Source organism: Prionailurus viverrinus, chromosome D3 (genome assembly GCF_022837055.1).
Source record: "Prionailurus viverrinus isolate Anna chromosome D3, UM_Priviv_1.0, whole genome shotgun sequence".
Classification (NCBI taxonomy): Eukaryota; Metazoa; Chordata; class Mammalia; order Carnivora; family Felidae; genus Prionailurus; species Prionailurus viverrinus.
This window is the reverse complement of record NC_062572.1, coordinates 6543683-6555707: the sequence shown is the minus strand read 5'-3', so window position 1 is coordinate 6555707 and position 12025 is coordinate 6543683. Positions and strand designations below refer to the sequence as shown.

Sequence of the window (12025 nt, the reverse complement as noted above, 5' to 3'; positions counted from 1 at the left end):
TAAGTTAAGTGTCTGACTTACGCTCAGGTCATGATCTCATGGTTCGTGGGTTCGAGCCCTGCATCGGGCTCTGTGCTGACCGCCTGGAGCCTGGAGCCTACTTCGGATTCTGTGTCTCCCACTCTCTCTGCCCCTCCCCTGCTTGTGCTTTGTCTCTTTCTCTCTCTCTCTCTCTCAAAAATAAATAAGCATTAAAAAAAAAAAAAAGACTGGCTTATTTTGGTCAAAAGTTTATGTCTGAATATGGTGTGGCTGGCTTTACCTTCTCCCTCCCCACTGATTATTTCTGGAAGATGCAAACCAAATGCAGTTCTAACAGTGGCATTTCAGGCAGTGCAATGGGCGGCTGTGAGGAAGCTATTTCTGGGCTGAAGCAAGGAGGGCGGTGGGTAGGAGGACAGGGACTAGTGTCTGATACTCGGGTGGCTGCCTCCTCTGAGGCCAACCTCTCGGGCGCATAACAACCGTTGCCTGCGCCCTGCCTCCCTGGCCGGCCCCTCCGCCCCTGCTCAGCAGACAGCTGGGTGCTGTGTGTACCTCTGTAACGGAGAGACAGAGGCCACACAAAGGGGGCGCTGGTGCCTGGTGGCCGCTGGGGACAAGACTGGAGTCACTCAGCGCTCCCTCGTGACCTTCCCAGGCAGTGCCAACCTGGACTCTCCGGCCGGCAGCTGCTCAGTCACAAGCTTTTCTTGGACCGTCTTCTGGGCACAGTTTTAACTGGTGACAGGAGTTTCTGGTTCCCTTCGCCGGTTCAGCCCAGAAACGTAGACGCTGACGTCCCTGGCTTGTGGTGCACTTGGGACAGAAGGGACTGGGCGGTCGGCCCACAGCTGGTGACTCAGGAATGGGGCAAGGAAACGGGCGGTGGGAGGTACACAGAAGGCACGATTCAAACCCCACCTCTGACCCTTCCCAATGGTACGATCTAAATGAAGTCAGTGGGCTTCTCTGGGCCCGATATTCATCTGAGAAGTGGGGCTAAGTCTCCCAGCTCTGAGTCTCTGACCAGGGGGAAGATACCTCAGTGTAGGTGCTCTAAGCTGATGGAGCCCCTCCAGACCTCCAGGGTAGGTACTGCTCACACACTGGTGGGTGGAAAAAACCGGTCAAGGGCATGAGGTTGAGCTAGGAAGCAGCCAGGTCCTGTACTAAAGAGGCTGTGTGATTCGTATTCCACAAAAGCAAGGACCGAGGGACAAGCGGACCCCGATGGTGCCAGAGGTGTGAGGGATGGGAAGGGAGGCGGGCGTGAAGCCACGTTAAGAGCCCCATTCCCTGCCCCAGCCCCAGGAAAGATTCGTCCCGGCCCCTGGCTCTGGGCTCACAGGCCACACTGACAGTTCTGTCAGCAGCCGAGGTGGACAAAGGCGACCAGTGTCCTGCCTGGGCTGGTCAAAAGCCTTTTGTGCCAGTCTGATCTTCTAGTCATCCCCTAGAAGGCTGGGGTGGCCACGGGACTGGCCACCTGCACCCTGTGGACGGGGGGATTCTGATTTCTCTCTCCCCCTCTGTGTGTTTCTCGCTCTCTGGCTCCCCAATTCCAGCGGCTTCTCTGCCCAGTCTCGGAGCCCCAGGTCTTGCTGAGCAGACAGAGGCCACAGTGAAGGGGAGAAGGGCCCAGAGTCCTTTGTAGAACAGTCTGGAAAAAAGGATTAGACACCACAGCCTATTCAGGTGTGGGTAGAGGGACCAGTGGGAAGAAGACTGTTGGCTAATTCTGATACCTCGTCTCTGCATTTTATCCAGTTTGGGATTTGCAAAAGCCCCTCTTAATTGTCTGCTTGCGAGTAAAGGGGGGCTGGAGCAGAAAACTCTAAAACCGAGGACAGCCCCGCTTGGAGGGCAGGCTTACAGCTGTGTACATCCTAGGGTTACGGCGCTAGAGGCGTTAAAAGATTTGTTTTTAGTTTATTTTGAGAGAGAGACAGAGAGAGTGAGTGGGGGAGGGGCAGAGAGGAGGGGGGGGAGAGAGAATCCCAAGCAGGCTCCGCACCGTCAGCACGGGCTCGAACTCACGAACGGTGAGATCATGGCCTGAGCCGAAACCAAGAGTCGGACGCGTAACCAACTGAGCCACCTAGGCGCCCCTAAGAGGGTCTGGTTTTTAAAGACCTGGCAACGAATCGCTGAAGGAAGCACAGGCCTGGTCTCTCGGTCCTGCCCCTCCTCAGCCCAGGGGCAGATTGTGTGGGCTCATGAACTTTGTCTCAGCTTCCCCAGGTCTTAACCCAAAGTTGTAGCTACTGAAGCACAAGGTCAATGATGCTCATTCCTACACGTGCGTGTGGGGCTGGCAGACGGCTCAGAGTTCAACAAAAGTCAATCCCATTCCTCAGCGCTGGATGCGAAACGCTAACCAAGGGTGAGAGTCTCCCTGGGTACTGAGTACATCATAAGACTTCAGACTGGAGGACCCTCACGCCCATGATGAGGCCACAACGGACACCCAATCCTTCTGTCCGCCCAGCCCTGTGAGCCCCCTGGGACCGTCCTCCCCCCTACTTCCGGTCCATCTGAACCAGACCAAGTTTGAGCCATCCCAGCCTCAGGCATGTGGAGGAGACCCAACCCGGCTGATGGATATACCGTCCTGTGATTGGCTTAGAGGCCACGTGAGCCGGTCTGAGCCAATGAGACTTGATTCCGTCTCTTCCCACTGGAGTCTCAGACAGAAGAAAGCAGAAGGCTGAGCTGATGTCTGCCATGTTGCCACCCTGAGGGACAGTGTGTTCAGGAAAACAGCCAGAGGTGGAGGGAATGAGGCAAAGCCCTGATGACAAGGCCTGGATCCAGCTGAGCCTAAAGCCAGTCTGACCTGGGAATTTTTGGTCCCTTAGCTCCCAGTCTTTCTTCAGTTACTTTGAGTTGAGTTTCAGTTGCCAATGTTATTACTAATTAATACATGGCCAAACAGTGCTGGGACTCAGAGGAAGCCTTTCTGGTTACAAGTTCCACCCTTCAGTAAGTATTTACGGCTAACCAGAACTGGGGACTGCACACAGGGATTGAGGGCCAAGCAAATAAGCAACGTGAGGCTGGCGAGAGGGGCTTGGGAAGGAGCCACGCGTTCACGCACATGCTCCAGAGGGCGGCCGGCCTTTTCCAAGAGCAGTCACAAGGCTGCACGTGTCCTGGTTTCCCCTCCTGGCCACCAATGCTGAGCGTTCAGTCGCTTCACAGGGTGAGGGCTAGCCGAGGATTTCCTGACGTAACTGGCTTTGTAAAGGGTGAGGTCCCCGAGTGACACCCCAGTGCCCCTCCCCACACGCTCCCGGTGGCTCTTCCGACTCTTGCCACCTCCTTTCACAAAGCTTCTGCCAGAGTTTGGGAGAAAGAGAGGAAGAGGGTAGAGCCAGAAGGCCCGGAGGGAGGAAGACCCTCTCGGGAGAGACATCAAGGCTACAAGACGACAGCGTGAGCACGCGCACCCTGCAAATAGTTCGAAACGTGGGCTCTGGGGCCAGGCTGCCCAGGTTTGAACCCTGGCTCTGCGTCTTAGCAACTGAACGTCCTTAGGCAGCTGCCTTAGCTTCTTTGACTGTAAAACAGGAATGACAGTGTCTCTACCTCCCAGGGGTACGGTGGGGACTGGATGAGATCATCTACCTGCAGGAAAAGAGCCTGGCACATAGTAGGCCCTTAGCAGACATTAGCCAACGAGACCAGAAGTTTTAACCCTCTACCTAAAGGGCTGCAGGTGTCAATGAACCTGAAACCGAATGTGTGGTTTTCCTCTGCCCTCAGGGAAAGGGTCTGCAAACTCTCGGAATCTCAAAGGAGTCTTTTGATGTAAAGAAACACTGAAGTAGTTTAAAGTCTGGTTGAGAGGCAAGGCTGAGTTTCTTTCTTGTGTGCTCCCCACTGCAAACAGGGCCTGACTGCCTGCATGTATTACGCAGCAGTGAATACTTAGTGGAGAGACGGGGGTGGTGTGGGAGTCAGCATGGGAACGCACTGATCGAGCGGACCAGGGCCCAACCCTTCAGATGCTCGAATCTCTCCCACCAGTCTCATTTGCTGCCCAGTGACAGGCCCCCGCCGAAGCCCCGAGCCTTGGCTACAGGCCCCGCCCCCTTTCCACCCTCTCAGCCTTACCCAAACCTCTCTGCCCAGGGAGCCCCTGAAGGAACTCAGCATTCAGGTGCAGAGATGAACTCAAGAGTCGAGGGCCAGGCCCGATGTGCTCCAGGGTTAGGCCTGTCTCAGCAGGAGATGGTTAGTGACAAGCCTGGCCCTGGAGCAGGTGCCCAGAAGTGAGAGGCTGTGTGAACCGCCAGGTCAGCCGTGAGCGAGCAGCCCCACACTCAGGAAGCACATCACTTACAGTCGCTTGATCCCAGACTCCGGCTGGGGGGACATTCTCGGGTGGGCGACCGGTGGAGGTTGGGGTATTCGATTTTCCTCTTCTATTTCTTCACTGGAAGGAGTTGAGAGGTGTGAGATAAGACAGTCAAAAATTCTGTAAGAGCTGGAATATTCTAGAAGGGTATTGTCTGATGGGCTGGGAGGGCTTGTACTAGGAAGAGGGGGACCTAGGAAGATGGCCATAGTGGCCTGTGCCCCAACAGTCTCTTTGCCGGGGGGGGCTGGCCTCTTAGCAGTGGGCGTGGCCAGTGAAGAGAAAGGTCAGCCCTGGAGGCAATGCCTATGGTCTCTTTGGCCCAGCTGGTCAAATGTGAAGAATTTCAGGAAAGGAACCCACATCTCAGAAACGCAGTCTTCAGTTTCCTCTGAAGAATCTTGCCACACAGAACCTGTCCTTGCCAAATGCTATCTTCATACCTTTGGGGTTTCTTCCATCTCAACATCTCCCGTACCTGACTAGTACCCTATCCTTTAGGGAAGGGCCCAGTTCAAATGCCACCTCTGCCATGAAGTCTTCCTGGTTTCTACCCCATCCCTGAGAAGTAAACTCTCCCTTGGAACAGCCAGTGCACACAGCATCAGTAAAACCTTCTTATGTGCCAGGCTTACAGTGGGTTTTCAGTAAAAATACACGGCACTGTGTCTTCTGTGCCTCTCGTTTTCCCTACTGGAGCAGGGACCACATCTGGTGCATCTGTCCTTCCTTCTGGCTCTCCACTCAAGAAGTATTGGTCGCATACCGACTCTGTGCTAAGCTCTATCCTAAGTCTTGGGAACTTAGCCATGAACAAGACGAATGTGTTCTGGTCTCACGTTGTTATAGTCTGGTATGGAAACATACAATAAAACAAGCACATTAACGAACAGGATTTCAAAAAGACGGTGAAGGACTGTGAACTGAGTAAAGGGACAGTGCCTGGGACAGGGCACTCCTTTGAAAGGGAGATAATGTGGAAGGAAGGCCTCTCTGAGGAGGTGACCTCTGACCTGAATCCTGAGTGGCCAGCAGTCAACCATGGGAAGAGTCAAAGAGAATGTTTTCCCAGCTACAGGACCAGCATGTGCAAAGGTCCTGAGGTAGAAACAAATGTAGTACGTTTTGAGAAACCAATAGAGGGGTAGTGTGTAGAAAGCTGAACCAGTATGTACAATCGAGGAACTGGATTTTAAATGTTATTTTAGTTTAACTCATTTAAACTTAAATAGCCACTCAGCTAGTGGCTTTCGTAGGAGACAGTGCAGCCCTAATATATGCAAGGAGGTCACGGGCCAAGAACCGAATGAACAAATACTTAGGCTGCACAGCTCTGCCATCTCTTATCTGCAAAATTCTAACATCCAAAAAGCTCTAAAAACAAAAATTCATTTTTTGGTCATTCATTTGGTGGCAACACCTGAAAAACTCTCATGAGGCCGATGACAGTGTTTATCCCATGTCGTATGAATATTCACATCTTGGCCACAAAAATATTAGCGTGTTTGATTTGGGGGGGCCGCCGCAGGGCTCGCTGGTGGTGTGTGTTATGTGTTCCTTTCTAACAGCTGGGAAGTGCTGAATCAGAAAACGCACCTGGGCCCAAGAGTTTCAGAAAGGGATCGTGAACTTGTGCGTTAAGTGCTTCCAGACAGGGTCCCCGGAACGGAGACAGATGGAGTCCTTGTCCTTCCCAAACTCCGCACAACCCCAGCAAGGAGCCAGCCCTGGAGCTCCCGGGGACGCTCACCTCTTATAGTACGCCAGCTCCTCCTGCAACAAAAACACCTTGGACTTGAGTTCGTTCCTCTCGTGCAGCACGTCCCGCAGCTCCTGCAGGGTGAAGCGGGGGCGGTTGGGGTCCTTGAGACCCATGGCCATCTTCTCCGCCTCTGAGACACACTCCTCTCCGCCCGGCTCCGTCTGGAGGAGGCAGAGATGCTGCTAATGAATTCCTGGCGGCCACCAGCACCAGCACCCACCCCGCATCCTGCCGGAGCCCGATTCTCCCACCCTCCCGGGGCCTCGCAGCTTGCCAAGGGCGCTATTTTAAGAACTCGCAGGCGGCCTCTGCTCACGTTCTGTGCAGTCAGCATCGCGGTGGAGACGAAAGCCAGCGGCCACCTGTTCATTGTTCGCCTTCTCAGCAGCCAGCCCTGCCGTCCTGGTGCCTCCCCACCTGACTCAGGGGTTTATTACCAACACCACTAAAAGGTGTCCAGGGGGAAGAAACAGCACGCCCCAAATGCTGCCGCCCCCATAGATCTGCTTTCCTTGTCCCATATTCTCTCCTCGTATTCTTACGAAGACCGTTGCTAAGAAGACCTTTGCTAATTTGGCCAAAGTTGTTAAAATCAGAGCTTATGCCCAGTTTTCTCTTCCCTTTTCATTTAACATGGAGTCGTACAGGTTTTCCCATTTGTTCCTGGACTTCTGGTCAAGCCCCGTCATCTCCAGTGGCTGAGGGATCAGAGGGAGCCCGGGGGAAGAGGCAGGTGACATCACAGCAGGTGTGCACGGGCGGGGCATTTCTCTTTCCACACAGGTCCCTCAGATGGACCGGAGCGTGCTAAGTCACCTGCTTCAGGCCAGACCCTAACCCCATCCTCCCTCCCGTTCTCACAGCAAGAAGGTTTTTAAAACAAAACAAAACAACACAACTGGTAAGAGACACTTAATATAAAACCGACCATTAAAAATACACTTCGGTGGCACTTAGTACATTCACGGTGTTGTGCAGTCAGCAGCTCTGTCTAGTTCCACAACGTGTTCATCACCCCAAAGGAAACTCCATACCCACTAGCCGTCACTCCCCAGACCTCCTCCCCCCAGACCCTGGCGACCACTGTCTGCTTTCTGTGTCCGTGGATTTGCCCTTTCTGGACATTTCGAATAAATGGAATCAAACAGTATGTTTCCTTTTGTGTCTGGCTTCTTTCAGTTAGCGTCGTGTTTTCCAGGGTCATCCATGCTGTAGCAGGTCAGTGCTTCGTGCCTTTTCATGGCTGAATACTATTCCGCGTAGGGATATGCCATGTTTTGTTTATCCTATTACCCACTGAAGGGCATTTCGGTTGTTTCTACCTTTAGGCTATTGTGAACAGTGCTGCCACGAACATCTGTGTACGAGGATTTGTCTGAACCCGTTTTCAATTCCTCCGGGGGGATACCTAGGGGAGGAGCTGCTGGGTCACACGGTCTCTCTCTGTTTAAACTGTTTCCCACAGCAGCTGCCCCACTTTACGTTCCGTCAGCAGCGTAGGAGGGTTCCACAGTCTCCACATCCTCTCCAACAAGTGTGTTTTTCTCCTTTTTTTTTTTTTTGATAGCAAGGAAGGTTTTGCAAACTGCCTCCGAGTCAGCTGGCCAAATCTGCAGGGGTTTCTGACACCCTTGAACCGCCAATATCCCATCATCAACTAGAAGGAGTGGACAAAAGTTCAGGACCACAGCAGGGAAGCTCTGGAACAGGGGAAAGTGGGGTTGAAACGGAGACACCACCCCCCCTGCCCAAAATAAATCCCACAGCAGCATAGGAGGAAATGCATGCCGACCCAGACGATGACAGAAGGCCAGCAGGTTGAAGGACCCCAGGAGGCAGAGCTGAGATGCCTCCATCCTGGGACAGTCAGCACAGGCTGTTCTGGGAAAGGACACTTGAAAGGAGACACCACTCAGCAGGGCAGATCAAGTGACAGAGAGTCACCCAGCAGGCACAGGTGGGGGAAGTGGGTCTGACCAGGAGTCAGCACGGAGCAGGGGAGGCACCTGGCTCCAGCAGAAGATGGAAATATGCCATCCCCAAGCCCTCTGGGCAATGGAGCGGGGCCTCTTCCCACCCGACAAGTATGGACGACTTCACGTCCCAAGAAGTTCTCTAGGTATCTGCTGATGCCACGCCTTCAGGTGGGCTGTGTCCTCAGGGGACATCTTCAGCGTCTGCCTCCTACAAAGCCACACAGTTGGACAGTGTCCTCCACCCAAGACCACGCATGGCAAGTGCCTTGTATGCAGTAGGCACTCACTAATGCCGATCCCCTTCTCCTGCCCAGGTTAACCACGGAGCATCTTTGGATGTCTATAATAAACACCGAATAAATAATTGGGATCTCGATAAATACTGGATGTCCCAATAAACATTTCAGCATTTATTGAGCATCACCTGTGTGCCTGCTGGGCACTGAGCTAGTGAGATGAGTCAGCTGGGGCTGGAGGGAAGACACACATAGACAGAAACTTACAAAGTCCTATAATAAGAGGTGCAAGGACATCAAACTCTACCTGGGAAGGATCATGGAAGACATTACTGCAGAGGTAGTCTCTGTGCATGGCGTCTTGACGAATGTGTAGGAGTTTACCAGGAAGTCTGGGTGTCCCCCCAGTCCCCCCCACCCAACGTTTTGTGTGGCCTTCACTGTGTTCTAAAACTCTTTAGAATTAGTTCCCCAAAGTTTTTTTTTTTTTAATTTCTTTTAATGTTTATTTTTGAGAGAGAGCGAGAGCGAGCGAGTGTGAGTGGGGGAGGGGCAAGAGAGAGGGAGACACAGAATTGGAAGCAGGCTCCAGGCTCTGAGCTGTCAGCACAGAGCCCGATGCAGGGCTCAAACTCACGAACCGTGAGATCATGACCTGAGCCGACGCTGGATGCTCAACCGACTGAGCCACCCAGGCGCCCCTCCCAACCGTTTTATATCAGGAGATTTCACACTATTTGGGTCTTGAGCTTCCTTTTGGAAGAAATATTGGAAGACTGGGTTACACTGGGTCCACCCGGCAACACTGGGCTGGTGCTACATAGCAGCTATTGCCTTTTATGTGTTCTTTCCATGTCTGCTCCCGCCCCACCATCCCCCGTTCCTCTGTGCCTGGACCCCATAGGCACGGGCAGCCCCTGCCGTGGACCCAAATTTCAGGCTCACACACTCCCTCCAGCCTCTCCCTTCCCAGATAACTCAGGCCCTGCCATTCACTGGGGCAAGCCTGTGCCTCTCTGTGTCTCTGAGAGGGGCCGTCTGGCAGGGATCCATACCTCCTGGGGAAGGCGAAAAGCCCTTCACGAGGGTTCCCAAATCCTCACTTCCCAAGAGGCCTTTGGGCAAGCTGCCTGATCCCCTCTGGACCTTCATTTCCCCATCTAGCCCTTGATAATCCAGTAATATGTCTAAGCTCTGTTTCCGCCCAGGCACTGGAGACCGGAGATTCCCCAGAACACATGCTCTCCGGACCCAGCAGGTTCCCACCCATCCCCGTGGGCTGTAAGCACCCAAGAAATGGAAAGGCTTCCTCAGACCTGAGTTCTTTTTCTCCGGGGAAGGGATGTTTCTTTAATCAGAGCAGCAACCTCATGCCCTAGAGCTCAGGGGATTCCCAGACAGGTTTGCAAAAAAGTCCCGACTTCTGGGACCGCTGCCTGAAGTGCAGAAGAGGGAGTGTGGGGCTCCAGCTCTTCCGGAGGCCCTGCAGGTGCCAATGGAGCGCCTCGAGCAGCCCAGGACTGGCCTGTCCTGAGAGAGACCGCGAAGGCTCTTCCCACCGTGGAAATCAGGCCCATCGCCGATGGGTCTTCTAAGTTTACTCCACGAGGGACCACGGAGGTGGCTGGGGTTATCGAGGATTGTCCGCTAGTCCCCGGAGGCACTCTGGGCACAGCTTGAAGGAGATGCCCTGAGGCCCCAGCTGTCCCCAGGGAGGCCCCAGAAGCCAGCTGACAAGCAGTGGGGCCAGACTGGCTTAAGGAAGGCCACATCCTCCACCAGGGCCCTGCGTCCTGAGGCCCGGCCCCCTGGCCCCTCTCCCCCCGACCTGGGCACATCAAGGCCACTATGCTCCCTCAGCTCCTGGCCCAGCAACGGGGGGTGACTCTGCCCTGGTCACCTTCAGTAACTCCAGGCCCACCATGCATGCATTCAGCCAGAAAACCCAGCTTCACACACCAGCCATCAGGCCCCTGTCTGCTTTCCCTGAGCACTTAAATAAACCAACATTTATTAAGATAACAGAATTTGTAAGGCAGAGACATCAAGTAGGTAACTACTAGCTTCACAGTTTTCTTATGATTTTAGATGAAATCCTTTAGATAGGGATTTTCTAGAGGGTTCTATGTCTACCTATGAAAGGTAGAAAAGCCTCCAGTGAAAACATGAGAAACCGGACAAGCTAGAAAACATGCTGAGTGAGGGAGCCAGTCCGGACCACGTGTCACGTGATTCCACGTCCCTGAAATGTCCACAAACAGGCAGATCCAGAGACAGAAAATAGATTCATTGTGGCCAGGGGCTGGGGGAGGCAGAGATGGGGAGTGGCTAGTAATGGGTACGGGGTTTCTTTGGGGAGTGATGGAAATGTTCTAGATCGTGGAGATGGTCGTACAATAGAGTGAACATACTAAAACCTGTTGAACTGTATACTTTAAGTGGCTGAATTGTATGTGAATATCTCAATAACTATGTTATAAAAACACGTAAGGAGGCTTATTTACCGGTGGGCACAGTGAAAGACGGTGATGTGGCTCAGAAAGGATCGCATGAATCGAGGGGGAGAACCGGAGTAACCAAGGCATTGATGAGAACTGATTCCTCCCCCTCTGGATCCCTCTGTAGCTCCCATCTCCTCTCACCGATCCTATGCCAGGACCAGCCCACCACCCCAGCTGCACCTGTTCCTTCTCCAGTCTGGCTCGTGTTCTTTCTCCTGCCTGGAGTGGCCTGCCCCACGTTCCTCCCTAGGCATCATCCTAGCTATCCCATAAGACTTGTCTCAATGACTTGAAAACCTGCGCTGTGCTCGCTTCTCCACTGAGGATCCACCGTGCCCTCCTCCGGCCCCACGGCCCTCTATCCCTGCCACGCGAGCTAGCTGGTCTACTGAGCCACCTCAAGCTCATTCCCCTCATTTTCCAGATAGGAAACTGAGCCCCAAAGAGATGGATGGGCCCCAGATCCCGCGGCAGCAGGTGGAAAGCCACCACAACCCGCAGCTTCCCTGTGTGAGTGACAAGTATCTTGAACCCTACTCAGCTCCGAGGGAGGGAGTCAAACTCAGCAAGGACGCCCCAAGTTTGGGAACAGACTCCGCAAAGCAGCCCAGCGGCTTAGTCATAACTGCCACCTGATTTTACTCCACTTCTGTCCCACCCGCTTGGTGCCAGCAGGGGAAACTGAAACGGACAGGCAGTTAGGCCACGGAGACGTGGCATGTCCCTGTCCTGTCGCTGAACAGATGCGGAGCAGGGCTCGGCGTCTCGTGGCTGGGGTGGTGTCCCCGGGACCTGGGCCTTCCCAGGAGGAGCCGGGCCTGACTTCTCATGGGGCACAGGGGGCTGGAAGAGGGACACCAGGGGAGGAGGGGGGGTGACTGCCCTCAGCCGCGCCTAGTGGTTATTTCTGGCATCTGTCTCCTCCTCACCCATCCCACTGCCATAGATTGGGCACAGACCTCGCCTTTCTTGTCTGGACTACTGCAAAGGGCTCCCAACAGCCATGGCTGCCTTCAGCTCCTCCCCCTCCCAAGAGCCCTCCATAGACTCCGAGCTGATCCCACTCCTCCCCTGCTGAACCCCGTGGGGGGCGCCACAGTCCCCACTGCTCAGAGTCTTGTGTGTGGCCTTCTGGGCTCCGACTTCTCGGTGCTGTAGACGACGGCTGCCGTCTCTGTCTGCCCTGCCACCGTTTCCATACTTGTCTG

The 12025-nt window shown here is 54.1% G+C and overlaps 1 protein-coding gene across 4 annotated transcripts in view; it reads right to left on the bottom strand.

The window, feature by feature from the left end:
- Positions 1 to 12025, bottom strand: part of RILPL1 (Rab interacting lysosomal protein like 1) — a 39582-nt gene that overhangs the window by 5030 nt on the left and 22527 nt on the right. For 2 of the 4 annotated variants that reach the window (XM_047827080.1, XM_047827083.1), the window contains exons 5-6: positions 6093 to 6265; positions 4328 to 4420 (exon numbers count right to left, since the gene is read on the bottom strand). In XM_047827080.1, the coding sequence (XP_047683036.1) occupies positions 4328 to 4420; positions 6093 to 6265 (266 nt within the window). Of the gene's footprint in view, positions 1 to 115; positions 1643 to 4327; positions 4421 to 6092; positions 6266 to 12025 lie in introns of those variants that run through there. The other 2 variants (XM_047827082.1, XM_047827081.1) reach the window with 2 other exon arrangements.